Source organism: Vicia villosa, unplaced genomic scaffold (assembly GCF_029867415.1).
Source record: "Vicia villosa cultivar HV-30 ecotype Madison, WI unplaced genomic scaffold, Vvil1.0 ctg.000422F_1_1, whole genome shotgun sequence".
Lineage (NCBI taxonomy): Eukaryota > Viridiplantae > Streptophyta > Magnoliopsida > Fabales > Fabaceae > Vicia > Vicia villosa.
Genome location: NW_026705199.1, coordinates 923,795 through 945,877, shown reverse-complemented (window position 1 = coordinate 945,877; position 22,083 = coordinate 923,795). Strand labels below are relative to the sequence as shown.

Below are 22,083 nucleotides of genomic sequence, written 5' to 3'. Positions count from 1 at the left end.
TTATGGTCTAAAATTTTTATGGCTTAAAAGAAGTATACCATGTTTGTTCTACTTATTTTTTTATTCCAGTAGGATTTGGATGAATATTTAATTTAAACTGTTTTCCTATTATTTTAGTGCAAATTCATTATAATGGGCTATAATGTAATATCAATGTTTTAAAAATTGTTTTAAGATACGAATTGGCGAGATATCCGATTTTAAGGTTAAATCGGTTTAACCTACAATCATACTGTTTATTAAGCAATAAATTAATAAGATGGAACAAAAATTCATGAATTTTTTTTCAGCTAATCACTTTTTTTTTTTTTAATTTTAATACCAAACTAACCAATCTTTCACCATATTTTTTTGTAATAGCCCATATTGACAGCTCTACCTCAATATTACATATTAAAGCAAGACCCACTAGATTCAACGAAAAACTAAATAGCGCACTCCGAAGCTACCTCTTATGCTTTCTGCACTAAACTTGATCACCTGCAAGTTACCCACGTTTCGATGCAACATTTTCAAGCAGAAAGGGTGAGTAAATCATAATCATTATAAAAGACATAAGGAATAAATATAATAGTTATATCAAGGAACAACAACAACATAACATCATTTACTACATTCTATAACGTAACAACATTCGCTAGTTCTTCACGTCAAAGCATCATAATCCAAGAATCAATCAAATGCATCACTTAAAACATACACAAAATCATACTCCAAGATTAAATAAAAAACATCACTTAATCCAAGTATTGTGCAATGCCACAAATAATGAACTACAACTTCATAAGACTCATGCATGTGGTACCAAAACTTCACTAATGATTTAGTCATCATTATCTCCAAAGATCCCCACCAATAGGATCGATTCCCGCTTGTAACCAGAGCTCATCACAAGTTACACTCAATCCACACTATGGGATTAAGGCCATCCCTGGATCAAAGTGTCCCAACATCACTAGATAAATACCCTGCAAACTTCATTAGACAAAAGTCCTACAAATGCTATGAATGCATGATGCACAACACCACATAAAATATGACCACGACTAGTTAAAACGCATCATCATTCATCATATTCATCATAAATAATCACATACTTCATATTACACACATCATCATAACATCATCAATTCATCATACTTCATCACATGCTTTATATTATACACATCATCCTAATATCATCAATTGATCATACATTATCACATGTTTCATATTACATGCATCATCATAACATCATCAAATCATCATACATCATTGTGTGTTTCATATTACACACATCATCATAACATCATTAATTCATCAAAGAACATACATCAAGTCACGACAAGACATAGTTAAATCAATTCACAAATTGAAAGCATTACATATTGGTATATCACCACATGGTCCCACCATATCGTCATAAGGAAGACACACATCATTAGGGGTGTTCATTGGTTCGGGTAAATCCGAACCAAACCGCAATCCAAACCAAACCATAGTGTTTGGGTTGAACATTTTTTCAGTTTGGGCAAGAACCGAACCAACCCAATGAAATTCAATGACAATTGGTTCGGGCATCGGATTTTCAATTTTCTACCCGCAAACCCAACCCAAACCAATCATAATTAATTACCATGAAAATTACTATCAAACATTCAACTTCAACAAGAAGAAAGTGAAATGTTGTATGTGGATAAGTTATGTTATTTTAATTAGTTATAAAAAATTATTAGTGTATTATGGTAATTGAGCATAGAGTTACGAAATACATTCATTATCATACTAACTCAAGTTACTAATTATAGATTCAAAAGCCTTTATTACTAATTATAGATTCAAAAGCCTTTATGTTAGATATTGTTCTTGTTAGATATTTTTAATCTATTAGGGAAAAAGTGCTAGTTTTATAAACACTATTAATACTATTTACTTATATTATTATGAAAAATTAATTTCCATAAATAAATTATTATTTTTTTAAATATTTTTGCATTGTTTATCTACCCGATCAGTCCAACCCAAACCAACCCGTTGTTTCTCGGTTCGGTTCGGTTTGGGCTTTATTGCAAAAACTTACAAATCCAATCCAAACCAATCCATATAATTTTAATCGGTTTGGATATTGGATTCTCTCAAAACCGAACCAAACCGGCCCGCGAACACCCCTACACATCATCATCACGATAAAATCATATCATCATAAGAAAACACACATCAAGTTATATCATGACGTGGTTACATCAATTCATAGCAAAGAGCATACTTACTATGTTGTCACTATATCGTCTCACCACTCAATACTAATACAAGTACTAGGGGGCTACATCCTATGAATCATTTTATTCTATTAGGGCATAGTTCATTGCGTTAGATTTCCAAGAATTCGAACGGAACATCAATCGGAGTCCAGAAATTCAAGTTATGGCCTTGACAAAAATTTATTCGAAAAATGGACATCAGTCGGGACTGCTCAGGTTGACCCTCCGGTCGACGCATACAAAGTTTTTGGCATTCATGAGTCGACGCAAAACCTACTTAGGCCGACTCGTCGCTGACAAATGTGGAGTCTGTCTCTCTTAGATATGCTCAGGTCGACCCCCCCTGTTCTTCGAGTCGACGCATAACTGTTTTGTGCTGAATTTTCTGCTGCAAATTCCTGCACCTAAACAGACTCTATTCCACTCAATCCAACATCGTACAACCTCAAAATTATCATAATTCCGCATATTTACCCCATATAACAACATATCAATTCATTATACATTCTATACATCAATTGAGAACAATTAACACATCAAATCATCACCAATTTCATCACATCTATCTCATTATCAAAACTACACCAAAACTCCAATAATTCTACAATTATCTAAGCCTTAAATCAATTATAATAACAATGATAAAACTCCCCTTACCTTAGATTGTAGTTAGCTTTGATTCTCGTCGCGTTCTCTCTACGAATCCCTTCGTGTACTCCGTGCCCTAACTCTCTCCCTTTGCCTCTTCTCTAAACTTTGACCATACAAAATGAATCTCTCTTCCCTCTTTTTCTCTTTTTACCCCTTGGACCCCTAATATGACTTTCCTCTTTTTTCCCTAACTTAACCTCTTACAATTTACTATTTTGCCCCTATCATCTCTAACACCAATATTATTCTATTTTACTAATTAAAATAATATTAACTAATTATCTTAATTATTATATATCATCTAAAATACTCTATAATTCCCCAACACATCAACATCATCAAAAAAATCACCAAAACATCATATCACACCTCATGTTCATCAAATCATCACAAATCACCACAACACCACATGAATCATCAAAACATCACATAATTGAAATACTTCCCCAAAAATCACTAAAACATCATCTATAGCAAATGCTTCACGATAACTCACATAAACATCACATAACCATCACATTCATCAAAACATCATGAATAATCATAGAGACTCACATAAAAACACCAAAATACATTCAGACTTGTTTAATTTCTCATTAAGACCTTGATCACATAATTGACTAGTGCTGATAAAATTCGCAGTTAAACCTTCTACCAAAAGCACATCCTCAAGGAAGGGGAAACCTGGACTGACCAATTTGCATATCCCCTTGATTCTTCCTTTTGCTCCATCACCAAAAGTAACATAGCTATTTGAGTAGTATTTCAACTCTTTAAGACATGTCTTTTCTCCAATTATGTGTCTGGAACATCCATTATCAAAATACCATTCTTCCTTTGAGGAAACTCTAAGATGTATGAGATATAAGACAAGTGGCAGTTTTCTTGGGTTTCCACTCCTTCTTTACTTGGGATTTCTTCCCTTTCTTTCTTTTGGGCCTTGCATGACTATAAAACTATCCAGACAACAAGCCACCATCTTCAAATACATTTTAAAGACAAAAAAAATACACACACAAACCACAAATATTATTAGCAATTCCATAAAAAAAAATCACTTGACTTCATTCAAACTCATATACTGATTATCAACATAAATCTAAGTGAGCTGAATACTGACTTCTAAATTAGAGAAATTTCATTTGATATCATACAAGAAATCCAATTCATCCCATTGCAATCACAACAAAATGCATTCATAAAATAAAAAAACACCAACCAAATATCATCTTATAAAACAATAAAAAAAATAAAAAAGTCAACAAACCTCAGTTCCAACTGAAAATGTTTCAACCTATAAGCCAACCTACAAAATCAATTTTAAAAAAATACAAAAATTCTCAAATAAGTATAATTTATTCAAACAACCGAGATTAGAGTTGAAGAGTGAACCAAGTTGCGTTTATATTCAAAATATTCAGGCTTAGATTGGGGTTTTGAAGTTTTGACACGTTTTTCTTTGGAGGAATTTTGCTTATTTGGGTTTTTCGTTCTCGTTTTCTTGTGATGATCATATAGTTTCAGCAAGTTCGGAATCAAGTTTGGAATCTTCGGTGTGCTTAGTCTTTCCCTTAGCTTCTTTGGCCATTATGGTGAATCAAGAACAAAGAAGAGCAAAGGGAAGAAGAAGAAGATGATGAATGAATTGAAGGCGCTGGATCCAGAATCAAAAACACCGTTTTACATCTATTTGTATAAACCCTAAAACACTTTAAATAATAGAACAGTGAGGAGATTATTGAGAGTGAAAAGTGATGTCGTTGGTGGTGACGAAGATTGTAACATCCCATATTGCTTTTAGGATTACTAGCTCCACAATCCAACATGAGTCTTTTCAACATGCTTTGTCCTCACTCACACGTATCCGAGAAATTTCCCAAAAAATCACTCATCCAAATACTACTCCAAGTCAAACCTCTTTAACTATGAAGTTATTATTTATTAGGCTGCCGAAAAGAAAATGCATTAAAGAAAAATCTATCAAAACATAAGTTAGATTTGACATGAAATAACTTGTTTTTAATTTCAGTAAAAAAAACTTGTTTTTCACTTAGGGTCTGTTTGGTTCAATGGAGGGGAGGGGAGGGGAGGGATTTTAATTAAAAGTATGTTTGGTTCAAAAGAGAGGGAGGGAAGGGGAGGGAGGATTTTTAATCAGAAATATGTTTGGTTCAGGAGGGGAGGGGGAGGGATTTTAAAATTAATTTACGTTTTAACCCTTAAAATATTATACCACTCATGCTAAATTAAATAAAAACAATGTGATATTTAAAAAAATTGTCAATTCACAAACATAAATAATCTAACACGAAATATTTAATATTTGAAATACTTTAAAATATATTAAATCATAAATAAAATATTGATAGATTTCATACAATAATAATATGTGAATTATTTTATCATTTTGATGATTCATCTAATCCATAAAATATTTATAAAATTAGATTATAGATAATATATATATATATATATATATATATATATATATATATATATATATATATATATATATATATATATATATATATATAATATATAATACAACACATAATTTATAAAACAATTAAGTTTTTAAAAATAAAATAATAAATAAAAATAAGAGAAAATGGGTGATGCACTGACAGTGTAAAAAAGTTTTACACTGTCAACCAATCACGACCATGAATCAGGACAAGTCAGACTGTAATTTTAAAAAAACTTATATGACATGGCAAAACGATTTGTTTCTATTGGATGACAGTGTAAAACTTTTTTACACTGTCAGTGCACTACCTTTAACCTCTAAAAATAAATACAATAAAACATGAGAAAAAATAAAGAAAGTTAAGTTAGCACATTAATAAAAAATAATAAAGAAAAATTAATAGAGTTGTCGTAAAACATGTAGGAATTCTAATAAGGCGACAAAAATTAACGTATAATATATATCAAAAACAATTTCGGATTATAATTAAAAAGTGAGGATAATTTTGTCAATATAACAAAAATAAATTTTATCATAACTTCTCTCCCTCCCCTCCCTTCCAAATCCCTCCGATTTGGAGGAAACACAAAATTGCTCCAGGAGAGAATCTGATTACCTCCAATCCCCTCCCCTCCCCTCATAAAAAATTGAACCAAACATAATTAACTTTAAATATTTCCTCCCCTCTCCTCCAGAATCCCCCAACCAAACGGACCCTTACGACAAACTTCATTCTAATAATAAAGGCCCATTTATTCATATCAGGTAACCCGACCCGACCCATAAATTGGATCCAATTACCATTATCCCTTTACCTTGTTCCAGTAACCAGAAAATCACAGAAGATGCAGAGCAATGTTTGGCGCAACTCGTATTTCGCATCATTTTCGAGATTGTGAACTCCATTTCCATCCCTTCGGTGTTGCCTTCAGATTTCACACTTTCCATCTTTCTTTCCCTCCACGCCCTACAAAACCTTGTTTCCTCAGTAATGGCATCGCCGCCACTACCGCCGGCAACCGGAGCAGAATCCCGTCCAACAAATGCTACTCTTCCAGTATTCCATCTAAGTCTTCCGGAGAAATTCCTCTCCTGTTCGATTGTTTCAGGTACTTAATATGCTCCCTTAGTAAAATTGAAGTGATTTTTTTAACACTAGCTTTGGTTCATAAGAGTTGATAATGATGATTCAGATGAAATTTAAGATGTGTTTGAAAATTGTGGAAGAAATAAGCAATTAAGAATATGATATACTGTTTATGGTTTTGAATTTTGATTCTGTAGCCAACAAGAAGATGAACGTGAAATTCTTTCTGATGGAGTATCTGCAGTGGCAGGTTTGTTTTCTCTTTCACCTTCTGCCTTTTTATCACGTGATTTATATCCATGTACAGTTATGTAATGGCCAATTGACAATTTTTAGAGTATCGATTTTGGTTGGAGGGTAATGTGATGATATTGCTGAACTGATTCTGTGATCAAGTCTGTCATCGTAGTTTCTCGTAGGAGGAGGGCGTGTTGTTTGATTTATTTTCTTTTTTAGCTGAGTGTCTTCTTTGTTCCTTGATTTTTTGTGCATTAGTGTAGCAGAGATGAGGATGTTGGGTTGAATGTGTGGTAAGACTAGACAGAATAGCATTGGAACTGAAAATATTAGAGAGTGTTGGGATAGCGCCTATAGTAGAGAAGATGGTGGAAAATAGACTTAGGTGATTTGGGCATGTAGAGAGAAGACCTCTAGATTTTGTAGTAAGGAGAGTAGATGAGATGGAGAGAAGTCAAACAACTAGAGGAAGAGGAAGACCTAGAAAGAATATAAGAGAGATTATTAAAAAAGATCTCGAGATTAACGATTTGGATAGAAGCAAGATCCTGGATAGAACATTATGGCGAAAATTTATCCATGTGCCCGACCACATTTAGGGGGATAAGACTTGGTTGTTGTTGTTGTTTGTTGTTTATGGTCTATTTTTACTCTCAACTTAATGTATGCAGATTTTTTGCTTTATTTGTGAAACTAGTATCACTTGCTTGTATCACTTGCTTGTGTGGTTCAGGGAACTAGTACAGAATAACATTTGCAAAATGGTGTATTTTTACTTTGGAAGTTATCATTGTATGTTATATAGTTCTAATACTGATGCTATAATGTTACTGCCAGGTGGAGTTGTAGCATTGGGAAAGTTTGATGCTCTGCACATAGGTCATCGAGAACTTGCAATTCAAGCATCAAGGGCTGGACCTCCATTTCTTTTATCATTTGTTGGCATGGCAAAGGTACTTGGTTGGGAAAATAGGTATGACACAGTATATGCCATTATCAAGCCCATTATGAGGTTTATTATACTATTTTTTCATATGCCTGGAAAATGTGTTTGACTCTTGCTTTCGTTTATGAATATGAGAAAAGTTTTCTTTTGAGACTAAAATTTGTAGATTTGCCTTGCCCCTGATGCACTGAGCCACTGCTATGCACTGAGCTCATGCTAATGTTCCTCATTTTGCTGTATGATATCATTAATAGAATGTAATAAAGTGTAGATCACATGTATACACATTATTAAAAGGATTAGTAACTCTTCTTTTGTAATTTGAGCTTCAGATTAGTAACCCTTCATTTATTATTACGCCACTTCATAAACATATGGTAGGAAAATATTGATTAAATATAAACTTAGATGGAGCCTGTTATTATGATATCATAGCAAGAAACTCTACGGTCTTTTGCCACAAGGTAGGGGTTTGTGTCTTTATTGCAGTCCGTCCCTAGCCTCCTAATAGCGGTAGCTGGTCTGTCTTCATTGTAGCATCCACACTTCAGGCTCATTGGGCTTGAGCATGAGGGTGTATGTTGGAAGTTCCGCTTTCACTGCGGTCTGCCCCTCCCGCCTAACTGTGGCATTTGAGTTGCCTTCAATGTAGTCTCCAACACCTTCACTCTATTGAGTATGAAGGGGTAAATTTAATCTCACATTAAGGTTGAGTTACTAAGACATCTATTATACAATCCTGAAAACTGAAGTTCATTGGAAATTCGCCGTTGTATTGCAATATAATTTACTCCAGGAAGAGTACCTATGCAATCAATATTTTACTAACAATCTACTTCAAGAAATACAATTATGATTACGAGTATTGAATAATGTTTATAAAAAAATTTGGTCATCGTTTTTTGGGTTCTTTTGGGTAATTGATTATATATTAATATGCACCATTTTCCCATCTTATAGTTGATAAAATAGCTTTTTGAATTGGCATAATTCTAGCAAATATATGAACTCTTAACTCATTTTGATTCTCTATGTTGCTGAAGATTTTGTGGCACCATCATCTTTTTCTTATTCACCTTGTACTTTGTCAAATGTTTCCCAAACAGAGCTCCAATAGTTGCTAAATGTGACCGAAAACGTGTTCTTTCATCTTGGATTCCACATTGTAGTAACACAGTCCCAGAAGAGTTTCAGATAGAGTTTTCAAGTGTTAGGCATCTCAGTCCACAGCAGTTTGTTGAGAAGTTATCCAAAGAACTTAAAGTGCGCGGAGTTGTTGCAGGTAAATAAGTTGCACCGGTTTTCCTTTTATCTTCTCAAGTTACACCATACCCGTTTACATCATCATAATCTGTTGGTATTTTCTATTTTTCCGGAATAGGAACATTAGCATGGTTTATTCTATTACCAATTTCATCTCATATAAACAGTAATAGATGTTTACTGGAAATTCTTGCAGGCGAGAACTACCGATTTGGATATAAAGCCGCTGGAGATGCATTGGAGTTAGTAAAGCTGTGTGAGGAGTATGGAATGGAAGCTTACATAATAAAATCTGTCATGGACAAGAACCAATACTCTGCAAATATAAATTCCAGTACTGGTTCCAAAGAGAGGGGACAGGTCTCGTCTACTCGCGTCCGCGAAGCCCTTGCTGTAGGAGATGTGAGGTATGTCTCGGAGCTTTTGGGTAGACCGCATCGTCTCGTATTACTAAGCACTGACCGAGAAAAGTTCAGCTTTGGCCAGTATAAGGTGTCTGCTCCTAAATCATGCTTATTGAATCTAGCACCAAAGGAAGGTTTATATGAGAAGTGTTCACTTTTACTTGGTCAAGAAAATGTTATGCTATGTAGGGTAATTATTGACAGCAAGTTTGTGCATATAGAAACAGATTACGGAGGTCAGAGTGATATTTTTGGTACTCACAATTTGCAGTACTTGCATATTGAATTTGGCGATTCAAGCACTTGATTATGTTTAGATAATGGTTCTATTTAAATTCTTTATCTACTTAATTACAGATGATTCTTATCTTATCTGTCCCATATAGAAATTCTAAGTCTTAGAGCTGATATAAGTGATTATAAATTATACCTTATGGATGAATGAAATTCTTATCTTTCGGTCTTGTGATTCTATCAATACTCCTTATGGAGAAACATACTTGTCCTCAAGTCGAAACATAGGAAATTGGCTTCGCATAACGAACTCGTCTTCCCAAGTTGCTTCATCAATTGGTTTACTGGATGGATTTGTGCAGCATTTGGCAGTTTGAGCTTATAAGCAACAACTACAATTCTCTCAATCACTTGGTATGGGCGGGCCATAATAGCATGGAGCGAGTTTTGAATTAATTCTCACCTCCACACTCGCCTACACATGTGGTCAGAGCTTCGAAAATACCTAATCACCCACAGCAAACTCACTATCGGTTCGATGACGATGGACTTGATTTTTCATGCATGTACCAGCACGATCAAATGATATTTCAGTTGGCACAATTGACATTGGAATTCTATGCAACCTTATGATTTCCTTACCAAACACCTCAACAAGAGTTTTAGCTGAATACAAATGCTTTAGTGGCAGCTAGAGTTTGCAGCCAACACTAACCTGTTTTCGTACAACCTAGTTTTGTTGTGTCCCCTGTTGTCAACTTTATAATACGTAATTTCGGATTAGACTAAAAAAAAGAGTTTTGAAAAATAAAATCTCGATAACAAGTATCATAAGTATATTATTAAGATTTTCAAACAAGTGAGTTAATCATTAAAAAGTTTAATGATTCTTTTCAATGTAATAAAAACACAACTTTTAATAAGAAAATTCTTTAAATTTTATAAACAATACCTTTAAAATACTTGTTTGTATTATTAATAGGTATACAACATAAGAGTTAAATTTTCACAAAGTAGCAAATAAAAATTTAATAATCTTCTGAGTTATAGCAAATGAAAATTTAACAATCTGAGTTAGGTGTATTTAAATAATTTGCGCCATATGGTGCAAGTTGGATGCACGGGTGTAAATAGAAAACAAAGTATCCATTTTTTTTTACTTAATTGGCCACCGATCGTGTTTGCCTAACCAGTTGAGTTAACTCACTCAAATTTTACCGCAACGACAAGAGAAGGGGGCAAAACACAACCACCTCCGTTCAACACCGGCGAAACACAGTTCCAACCACCGGGTAACGTTTTCTTCTTCTTTTTTGTTCCTCCGATGATGCATTTCTTTCTGATTTGTAATCTAAAACCATGGTTTCCACCGCCAACATTTTTTATTTACTGAACTTTTTTCCTTTCAGTTTGTTTAATTTTTGTTTTCTGATTTCACAATTTGCTTACAATTCAGTTTTCAAGGAAGTATTGTGGAAATTGAATTGAACATCAGCAATTGCATTTTGATTAGTTTTCCTTTTCTTACATTTATAGAAAAAGTAACAGAATGTTTCTTAGAAGAATTGGTGCTGCATTTCCTCTATCGAAAAGGTTCTTCAGCTCTTCTGTTATCCATGACTATGCAAGTTCCATTCAAGAACTCAATAAGGTACACTAAGCAGTGTGTCCATGTCAGTGTCCAAAACTGACATCAACACTTGATTGCGTTTAATTAATTAATTTTTTAAAATTATTACTGATGTCGACGTGTCAGTGTCGATGTCATTTGTTTCTGGTGTCTGGACTTCATAGTTAAGTATTCGTGAAGTGAGTAATATCTAACCAAATTTTGGTGTGATTTTTTATTTTGAAGTTCACTATTACTAACTTATTTGTGCTAAGATATTCTAGTAAAATTATCGTAATCAATGTTGAATTGCTTATTTTGTTTCAGGAAATGGAATCTGTATTTGGGGAACTTCCACCAGATGAACTACCTACCTCTGTAAGCAATAGTCCTGCGAGTAGCGAACCTCATGTGCCATCTCGAAGCATAGGTGAAACTAAAAGTTCTTTTGAATTGACTCATACTGGAAATTCAGGAGAAGCTCAAATGGTGGATGTGTCTCCGAAAGAAAGCAGTAAGAGAACCGCCACTGCTGTTTGCAAAGTAGTTCTTGGAAAGAAGGTGTTTGATTTGGTATTAGCCAATCAGATGGCAAAAGGAGACGTGCTTACGGTAGCGAAGATTGCTGGTATAACTGCTGCAAAACAAACCAGTAACTTGATTCCGTTGTGCCATAACATAGGTCTTTCGCACGTGCAAGTTGATTTGAGATTGAATCATGAGGACTTTAGTGTAACAATAGAAGGGGAAGCTGCTTCAATGGGAAAAACTGGGGTTGAGATGGAAGCAATGACAGCAGTGTCGATTGCTGGCTTAACGGTGTATGATATGTGCAAAGCTGCTTCAAAAGGTATAACAATTACGGATATAAGACTGAAACATAAATCCGGTGGAAAAAGTGGAGATTATTCATGGGGACAATAGTGGTTTTGATTTTGAAGCATTTCGTCCGATTGATACATAGGAACACATCAAGAATGTTATTCCTTGAATGTGGGTGCATCATTTCTGGAGCTGGCTTAATGAAGCATAATTTGATATCTGGTCTTTTACTTGCACCACCATATACAGTCAAATTTCAGGTAAACCATGGTATAGTTTGATTGCCTCCGATTACATTATCACTTGTAAATTAGGATTTATTTAGCTATTTGATTTAGAATTTTAATGGTATAATGAGATTAATTGTTTGCAAATAAATCAATAGTTGATGTTACCTCTACATGCATGACAAACTATGAATGGATTAAAATATCAGATATTGATTTTCTTATTAATAATTGAGATGTATTAATCTTAGGTTACTCTCTGAAAGTAATTGTGCTTACTTTGGAGGAACTATGTCTAGTAAATTAGCCTTTTATCTATTTTACTTTTACCTAACAAGCATGGCTGCATGAAGATGTTTTCAGGTCAATCTCTTCAACTTTTTAATATCATTTTAATTTGTATAGTTCATATATATATATATATATATATATATATATATATATATATATATATATATATATATATATATATATATATATATATATATATATATATATATATATATATATATATATATATATATATATATATATATATATATATATATATATATATATATATATATATATATATATATATATATATATATATATATATATATATATATATATATATATATATATATATATATATATATATATATATATATATATATATGACCCTATCATCCAATCTATATTTTTTATTAAAATATAAACATATAATGATTCTTGCTGATGGCCCTTTGTTATATAGTCTATCCACTCTAATCTCCATCTTTTAAGTGATGTTGAAGTTTGAGTTCAATGCTACTTTTTAAAAAAAAAATTGGTATCCATAGCCGATCTCAATTAGTGGGATAAAATTTGATTGTTGTTGTAGTTTGGTATCCAACCTTGAAACTGATTAATTCACGAACTATTGAATTAGTGACAATTAAACTGTTACGAAGAAATCCATAAATATGTGGATTAAACTCGCATAATCCATGGTCAAAACCTACACGAGACAATCTAAATGGCTAAAAAATGGTCCAAAAATCTTGTGGGTCGTGGATTAAACGGGTTGTTCACGGACCTTGGTCCATATATCCTACTCTTCGTGGGGTTGTTGGATCTGATTCTCCAGAACTGAGGAAGAAGTGGTGAGACTCTCTACTTCATGTGGATTTGCTCTTACGAGTGCACTTCCTATGGATCGACGACGATTGAGGTTACAAGTTGGTACTTAGACTCCGGATGTTCAACGCATATGACGGGAAGAAGAGATTAGTTTGTGCAAATCAATCAAGTGGCGAAAAATAAAGTGAAGTTTGCGGACGATTCCACTCTTATGGCCGAAGGTGTCGGTGATGTGTTGATCGAAAAAAAGGATGGTAGACATTCTATGATCAAGGATGTGCTATATATTCCAGGTATTAAGTGTAACCTTTTGAGTATTGGTCAATTGCTAGAGAAGGGTTACAACATACGGTTGGAGGATAAGATCTTGCGAGTTGTCGATGCTAGTGGTGTGTTGATCCTAAAGGCTCCTATGGCTTCCAATAGGACTTTCAAAGTTGAGCTGAAAGTATTGGAGCATAGGTGCTTAGCTACAACTGCAAGTAGAGAGGAGTGGTTATGGCATTATCGTCTCGGTCACTTGAATTTTCGTGATCTCAAAGCGTTGCAACAAGAAGATATGGTTACCGGGCTGCCACACATTAACGTTCCAACGGAGTTGTGTGAAGAATGTGTGAAAGGAAAGCAACACAAAGGAAGTTTTAGCAAGGATGCGGGTCATAGGACCAATGCACACCTTGAGGTGGTGTATTCCGATGTTTGTGGACCTATGCAAGTGGACACATTTGGTGGCAATCGATATTTTGTCACGTTCATTGACGATTTCAGTAGAAAGTTGTGGACTTACGTCATCAAGAGAAAGGATGAGGTGTTTGATGTATTCAAGAGGTTTAAGTCCATGGCGGAGAGGCAATGCGGTCACAAGTTGAAAATTCTCAAAACGGACGGTGGAGGTGAGTATACCTCGGTTGCGTTTGGGAAGTATTGTGATGATGAGGGTATAGTGCGTGAGGTTGTACCACCCTATACGCCGCAGCAAAATGGTATTGCCGAGAGGAAAAATCGCTCGATTATGAACATGGTTCGAAGCATGTTAAGCGGTAAAAATCTACCGAAGGAACTATGGGGAGAAGCGGTCTCTACAGCCACATACTTATTGAATCGTTGTCCTACAAAGAAGCTTGAGAAGCTTACACCGGAAGAGGCTTGGTGTGGATTCAAACCGAATCTAAGTCATTTGCGAGTATTCGGTTCGGTAGCTTATAGACATGTGCCGGGACAATTGAGAAAGAAGTTGGACGACAAGGGAGAAGAAATGATATTCGTTGGATATCACTCTACAGGCGGTTACAAACTGTTCGATGCGAGAAATCGGAAGATTCTAATTAGCCGAGATGTTATTTTTGAAGAAAATAACAGCAGCAGTCTCAGCGTAACCGGTTACGGCCAGCCAGTACAAACAGGCGTAACCGGTTACAGACAGGAAAAACAGAACAAGAATTCTGCAGAGAACAGCGTAACCGGTTACGGCCAGCCAGTACATACAGGCGTAACCGGTTACGAGCAGAACAGAATTCCAACTGCTGTATTTTTTGATGATCCAGTCAGTCCCGAAACAGTTCCGCAGCCTCCGAATGATGTTCAAACTGAAGAACACCGTAGAAGATCAACAAGGCAAAGGGTGTTGCCTTCTAGACTCCAAGAATGCGAGAGATTCCAAGATAATGAAGTTAATAATGAAGGTGATTTCGTTCATTTTGCGCTTATGGCCGAATCCGAACCGGTGAATACGGAGGAGGCTCTAAGGGATCCAAAATGGATTTGTGCAATGAAAGAGGAGCTGGAATCAATCGAGAAAAATGGTACTTGGGATCTAGTTGATCTACCTCTTGGTAAACAGCCGATTGGTGTCCGTTGGGTCTATAAAGTGAAAACAAATTCGAAGGGCGAGATAATCAAGTATAAGGCTCGATTAGTAGCGAAAGGGTTTTTGCAACGTGAAGGAATAGACTTTGAGGAGGTGTTTGCTCCTGTGGCTAGGCTTGAGACCATCCGGTTGGTTGTTGGTATTGCAAACAACAACAATTGGAGCGTTTATCAAATGGATGTCAAATCTGCGTTTTTGAACGGTCCACTTGATGAGGAGGTTTATGTTGGACAGCCCACCGGTTTTGTAGTGAAGAATCAAGAGATGAGATACTACAAGTTGTGTCGCGGGTCAAAAAATCATCGCCACGAAATTGTATCAAACAGAGTCGCCACCAAATTTTATTTATTCCAATGAGAAAAGGAAAATATTGATAAAACCCTTGGGAATGAAAACAATGAATAAGTTGGTCTTCGCAACCAAATTTGGGTTCGGGAGTCGGTTAAGTAAGGGGAAGGTATTAGCACCCCTTACCTCCATCGTACTCGATGGGACCCATTTAGTTATTCTTGTGATTGATTGTTAGCGGAATACTTACTTGCGTTCTAATTATTATATGGACAAGAAAGAAACGGGATTTAGGTTTTTTATTATTGTGCTCGCCAAGACATTTGAGTCTTGTGCCTACGTATTCCCTCGTGCAATGGGAAAGTCAGAGCGTTCGTAGTTCGAGGCTACGAAATTATATTTTTTATTAATGTGCTCGCCAAGACGTTTGAGTCTTGTGCCTACATATCTTCAATGGAAGAATCAGAGCGAATGTAGTTCGGAACTACGAATTTGTTGGTAGATTTTACGGGTCTAATCGCACTTGGACGGGAAGACGAGTTTTTTGAATGTGGTTCGCACTTGGGCGAGATTTGCACTTGGGCAAAGAAAAGATGAGTTTGAATTGAAATTGTTTTTTTATGAAAAAAGTGGAATTCAAGCATTTAAACAATGGCTTAACGGCCATCGCCTAAAATACTTAAAAGAGCATTTGCTAAATTGAGTTTGATGAAGTTTTTTAATGGGATACAAGCATTCAAACAAAAGCTTAACGGCCATCGCCTAAATGCTTAAAAGAGCAACTTGTACAAGTACGTACAAACCCCTCTTGGGTGATGAAAGAGATTGAAACGATTCGAGTTTTGAGAAGTCCTTAATGAGATACAAACATTCAAACAAAGGCTTAACGGCCATCGCCTAAATGTTTTAGAACAACTTGTACAAGTACGTACAAACCCTTCTAATTTCATCCATTAGGACTCAACTCAATTCGATTGTAAAAAAAAGCGTTTTTGATTAGAAAAAAGAAATTTGGTATTGACCAAGATTTGTTATGAAAAGATTCGCACTTGGGCGAGGAAAGGAATAATTCAAATAATTGATATTGTCTTTTTAGAGTTTTTGTAAGAGAGGCGAATCAAGTTTGAAAAGAGTCCTTAATGAAATCTAAGCATTCAAACAAAGGCTTAACGACCATCGCCCAAATGCTTTAGAACAACTTGTACAAGTACGTACAAACCCTTCTTTTCATCCATTATTGACAAAAACTCAATTCGATTATTAAAACATTTTTTTTGAAGTTTTTTGTTAATGACAAAAGATGTTTGAAAACGATACTTGGTATTGACCAAGAAAATTGTTTGAAGTGGACTCAACATTGGATCGAGTGTTATTGAATGAAAATTGTTTGTGAAAAAAGAATTGATTTTGTTATTGTGTTATTTTAATTAACTAATTGAAATATATTTAGTTTATTAATTAAAAATCAACTAACATTATTAATCAACTAAATTAAATTAAAACAATTAACTAATATAGTTAAAACTTAATTAACATAATTAAATAAAACAGGATGAATTAATTAAAAAAAACATTGGTGTGATGAGAAAAGAGCATTGGGCTTGCAACAAATGCATGAAGCCCAATGGCCAAAGATATGAGGAGTCGGGGGGTGCTTTTAGAAGAAAAAGGTGATGATGTTATAGCAAGATGAAAACAGGCCAGTGGGGGTTTGAAAATCAGATGGGAGTGAGGCCCGATAACAGAATTAACAAAATAAAAAAAACAGAAGGGCCCTGGCCGGACCGGGTCGACCGGATCCAACCCTTTTCTTGCATTAGAAAAAAAAAAACGGGTTCAGGGAACCCTAAATCAAACAGAACCGTCTGCCTCTTTCACGAGACAAACAACACACGTTCCTCTTCTTCTCTCTCTCAATTTCGGAAAGGGAAAAAAAACAACAACGCTTCACTCGATCTCTTCTCTCACGAAGGACACGGAATGAAATCATAAACAACAATCAACAAGGCAAAACAAAGAACCCTGATCCCTTGCAAACCCAACCCCAATTCATTGATTCAGATATTTATACATTTCAAAGCATTATATGGTGAAACAAAATAAGCAAGAAACGAAACTGGAAATCTAACATGAATTCAGGTAAGGCTCTTCCGAGTTTTGACTCCGATTTTTCTTCGTCTTCTTCTGATTCTTGTTTCTGTTAGTTTGTATATCGTCTCTCTTCCTCGATCTGATGCGTTCTGGTTTATGAAGTTTGGGTATGAAGGTTGAGTGGTGTTTTACGGTTGGATTGTGGTGAGTTGTGTCTCTGTGAGTTTGCGGTTTTGTGTATGAATGGAAGGTTTGGGGTTATGGAGTAAGGTTATTGTGTTGTTTTCTGTGCGTGGGTTTGCTGTGGATAGTGATGTTGGGAGATGCGTGAGTTTGCAGGTGAAGGTTCAGTGAGGTTGTATGGATATTTGGTTGCTGTTGTGGTGGTTCTGAGGGGTGAGCGAAAGTGAGCTTCAGATGTTCAAGAAAACAATGAAGGTGTGGTTTAGTTTGGGATTTGGCGTGAGTTACAGTTTTGGAGGTGAATGAAAGAAGGCATATTGTATGAACTGTGAATATATGGTTGAGCTGAACGTGTTTATGCAGATATATATTGGAGGAATTTTGAGTCAAGTTTTGAGCAGAGTGACAATATGGTACAATAGCTGTGATATGGTACAATGATAGTGGAATTTTTGAATTTGCTGCAGACTGATGGAGTAGTGGAATTGGAAGTGGGATGAAGGACAAAGAAAAATCCTGAGAATTGGTGAGGAAGGAATATGGTCCATTTTTGTCTTTTGTGACCTCTAGAAATGTGATGAAAATGGGCTCCCCAAATTGAATTTTGATCATGGGCTTTTTTGTTGTTTGCACCTATTAAAAAAATAACATAGAAACAAGAACATAACAAAAATAATATGATAAAGAAAAGAGGAATTTATTAACTTTAATATAAAATTCAACTTAATCAAAAATTGAATTAAAGATAAAAATCATAAAATCATGCAAAGTTAAAAAAAGCTATTAATTCTAAAATGATGTATGAAATGAATGTATATATTTATTATTATTTTTTTGAATGCAAATGATGCAAATGAACGTCTAAAATACTACCTATATATTTTTTCGATTTTTTTGAGATAAACTAAGAATAACAAATGACAATAATGCAGATGAAACATTAGGGTAAAAATCAGGGTGCAACAGCTGCCCCTATTTAAGTTTCTTCTATCAGGAGATAGGAGATACTTAAATACAAACATAGCCTGATTTTTAGCCTAAGATGCCCCTTGATGCAATGAAACGTCATGAATGCATGGATGCATGAATTCTTGTTAAGATATGAAGATGAATGCATGGAAAAGACCGAGCAAGATTGAAATTTTGATTTGATATTTGTGGGAGGTTTCCCCATGAATGATATGCATGATTGATGAATGCATGCTATGAATGAAATTTATGGTTTGGAATGTTTTGACATGTCCCCCAGTGGAGGGTCATGATTTTTTTCTTGTGAAGTGGAAAAGGTCCCTTGGTAGAAGGTTTGCGCAAGCATAATTCCCGACACCAATTCTGAGTTTGAGGACTACTTGATATGGCATAGTCTGCTTGGACTGTTTTGAAGGAAAGGTCTTGGCCTTGATTTGCCCCAGAATGCTGAGTCTATGGAGAATTTTGCTTCAACGAAGTTTTGGATTCAAACTGATGATCCTGAGATGACATGCCCCAGTCCTTGGGAACTTTGAAATGAAATGCCCCTGAATGATGGACTTTTGAAGTGATGTGACTTTGCTGATGCCACTTCAGGCTCTTCGAATGATTTCCATTGTTGGAACTTCCTTGATGGAAAGTGCTTACTTACAAATGAAACTATTCTATTCAAAATGGTAATTTTAATGTGACGTGCATGCAAGTTTTAAAAACAAATCATTTATTGAAATGAAACTGCGGTATACGATGAATAGATCCCAATGAGGATGCAATGGAAGTTTGAAATTCAAGTTGTGAAAGATGATGTGATATCGTGGTATCAAAACAAATGATTAGCAAATATTCAGGAGTCAGGTTAATGCAACCTTGCTTTAGTTATGCTTTCAAAAGAAACCTTGCTTCAATTAGGACTTTTGAAGGTTATAACGTGGCCAGGTTCACGGTTCAAGAAACAAAGGATAATAGGCTCAAATTTTGATTTTTACCCACCCATTCTTCGTGATGTACTCCAGTCCTAAGTTCAGTTAACTCTTACAAGTATTCGACTTCCAAGAGAATTTGCAGACTGTTAGTTACCAATTTGTGTAAATATCTTGTGTAATTTTTGGTAACTTTCAAGTCTTTTTGTGTTTAATAGTAGTATTTTATTATCATTTGGTATATATATTTATTATTATATTTATATTATTGTTGAATAGTTCTTATCTTTGCAATCTATGTTGGATTTTGTAGTTTTTTTTAGATAATTGGAAGCTTGGACCTTGGAAAAAGGATTTTGATGATGTTCCAAGACCAAAGTCAAGGATTGTTGAAAAGTGGAAGCGCGCTAAGCGAGGTTGAGCCCGCTAAGCGCGGTTTTGAAGAAAAGAAGGAAGTTCTGGCAGAGAGTTCCGCGCTAAGCGAGGTCTGGAGCCCGCTTAGCGCGGTTGGGCGGTTTAAGCAATTTTTGATGGCGCGCTTAGCGGGCTACACCGCGCTAAGCGCGGCCTGCGAAACTTTGTTTATTTGATAAGGGGCCAAATCACTTGGAGATGTATGTAGAGATATTTTAGAGAGAAACAAGAGCATAATACACTGTAGCAAACATAGAGTTGAAGATTGGAAGCCTTGATCGTCGATTAATCGCCTTTGATGCTTGTTGATCTTCATCCTTTCCTTCTTGTGCAAGCTACCATTCTTATGGATAGCTAAATCCCTTTTGTATCAAGATAAGATGTAATCTTCCTAGCCTTTTGTATGTTTTTCTTGTGAATATATGTGTATGAACAAGTGATGATCAATATAGATGGTTTAGTTTGTTTATTAAAGCTTTTTCTTTGGTATAAATGTTTGAGACATCAATGTTTGTATCTGGACCTAACTCATCATCTTTCAAACTATAAGTTGCAGACATGGATTTAGAGTTTGATGTTTACTAAGTATCGGTTTTAAAACGTTATTTGTATTGTTTAAACGGTGGAGAAATCGTCGGTTAAACAATACGGTAAATCTAGCTATATCGTTGCGGACACGGACGATATAGGTGTCGATACGTAATTATATTGATCGTTAGCAAGTTCATAAGCATATATTTATAAGGAAACATACAAACTTAGGTCGATGAAATCGAATCTTGATGCATTTTCTTTAACTTAGAACCTTCATTAATTTAATCTTTGCTACTAAAGAGATTGAATGACCTTTTGCAAACCTAAAACTAAAGTAACATTTACTCAAGACAAAATAGGCTATAGAACGGCGGTGATATCGCAATAATCCCTGTGGATACGATATAAACGAAAAGTACACCACAATACTCTTTCAACAAAATGGCGCCGTTGCCGGGGATTGGTGTTTAGATATTGCAAGCATTGCAATAGTTTGTTTTATATTGAGTCTTATAATTAATATCTTGTTTCTAAATTTATTTTCCTTGTGTTTGTTAATTTGCTTGGTTAGTTTTTCAGATTACAGTTTATGCGAGGACGTATACCTGCAGATCAACTCCTTTTTGATCCCGAGATTGAGAGGACTGCTCGTAGAGAGAATAGCAAAACTCGTAGGAGGAGACAACTAGCTAGGGAAAGAAGACAACAACAAGAAGCATCTTCTTCTTCAACTCCGGTTGAAAACTTGGTTGAGGAAGAAATGGCTGCGGATCCTCCAGCTCGAGGGCCATGTGTTAACAGCCCTCGTCTCAATGCACAATTTGCTCGTGATCAGGCCAATGGAAGAAACTCCGAAATGAAGACGGGGTTACTTCAATTATTATACCAAAATCCGTTCACAGGGGCAGATCACGAGGATCCATTTACTCATCTAACAAAGTTCTACGAGATCGCCGAAACAATTGGTGCTCCGGAAGACCAAGAAGAACAGGTGTTCAGGAGACTCTTTCCTCATTCCTTAATTGGAAAAGCTAAGGAATGGTACCTTGATCAACCAAATAATGTCATGACAAATTGGAACGAGTTAGAAGAGAAGTTCTTGGATCGGTTCTTTCCTCACAATAGGTTCATGGAAGCGAAAACTTCTATTGCGGTGTTCTCTCAAGGTTCGAATGAATCTCTCAATGAAGCATGGGAGAGGTTCAAGTCCATGGTTAGAAAATGCAAAGGTCATGGGTTTGATGAATTGTCTCAAATCCATATCTTTAGGAATGGACTCCAACCTCAACCAAAAACTCTTTTAGATGCTACCGCGGGTGGTTCGTTGATGTCAAAAACAGCTGCTGAAGCAATTGCTATCATTGATAGGATGGCTTTGAATGATCATCAAGGGCAACACAACCGTAATGCATCGCAAAGAAAACCAGGAGTTCTTGAATTGAATACTAGTGATGCAATACTTGCTCAAAACAAGTTATTGACACAACAAGTAGAATTGCTCACTCAACAAATGTCAAAACTCCCTCAAC

The 22,083-nt window shown here is 35.3% G+C and overlaps 2 protein-coding genes across 3 annotated transcripts; both read left to right on the top strand.

Moving 5' to 3' along the window:
- Window positions 1-6,166: 6,166 nt before the first annotated feature.
- Window positions 6,167-9,761, top strand: LOC131628103 (FAD synthetase 1, chloroplastic-like). Its single transcript, XM_058898968.1, has 5 exons — window positions 6,167-6,467; window positions 6,643-6,695; window positions 7,520-7,655; window positions 8,735-8,910; window positions 9,088-9,761. Exons 1-5 carry the CDS (start codon window positions 6,214-6,216, stop codon window positions 9,600-9,602), a joined length of 1,134 nt encoding a protein of 377 aa, XP_058754951.1. The 5' UTR covers window positions 6,167-6,213; the 3' UTR covers window positions 9,603-9,761.
- An 894-nt stretch (window positions 9,762-10,655) lies between these two features.
- LOC131628100 (cyclic pyranopterin monophosphate synthase, mitochondrial-like) lies at window positions 10,656-12,550 on the top strand. Of its 2 annotated transcripts, XR_009291666.1 has the most exons (4): window positions 10,656-10,821; window positions 11,066-11,180; window positions 11,466-12,220; window positions 12,439-12,550. XR_009291666.1 is itself a non-coding variant. In XM_058898965.1 (3 exons), the coding sequence occupies exons 2-3, from the start codon at window positions 11,079-11,081 to the stop codon at window positions 12,060-12,062; spliced, it is 699 nt and encodes a 232-aa protein (XP_058754948.1). In that variant the 5' UTR covers window positions 10,656-10,821; window positions 11,066-11,078; the 3' UTR covers window positions 12,063-12,402. The 2 variants fall into 2 exon arrangements, 1 of the variants encoding a protein (XP_058754948.1); XM_058898965.1 differs by lacking the exon at window positions 12,439-12,550 and having other exon boundaries at window positions 11,466-12,402.
- Window positions 12,551-22,083: the final 9,533 nt, after the last annotated feature.

Excerpts from the sequence above, each read along its gene's own strand:
- LOC131628103 (XM_058898968.1), top strand. The coding sequence starts at position 6,214 with ATGTTTGGCGCAACTCGTATTTCGCATCATTTTCGAGATTGTGAACTC. Across the intron at positions 6,468-6,642 it reads CTCCTGTTCGATTGTTTCAG|CCAACAAGAAGATGAACGTG; the intron begins GTACTTAATATG and ends TTGATTCTGTAG. Across the intron at positions 7,656-8,734 it reads GTACTTGGTTGGGAAAATAG|AGCTCCAATAGTTGCTAAAT; the intron begins GTATGACACAGT and ends TTTCCCAAACAG.
- LOC131628100 (XM_058898965.1), top strand. The coding sequence starts at position 11,079 with ATGTTTCTTAGAAGAATTGGTGCTGCATTTCCTCTATCGAAAAGGTTC. Across the intron at positions 11,181-11,465 it reads CCATTCAAGAACTCAATAAG|GAAATGGAATCTGTATTTGG; the intron begins GTACACTAAGCA and ends ATTTTGTTTCAG.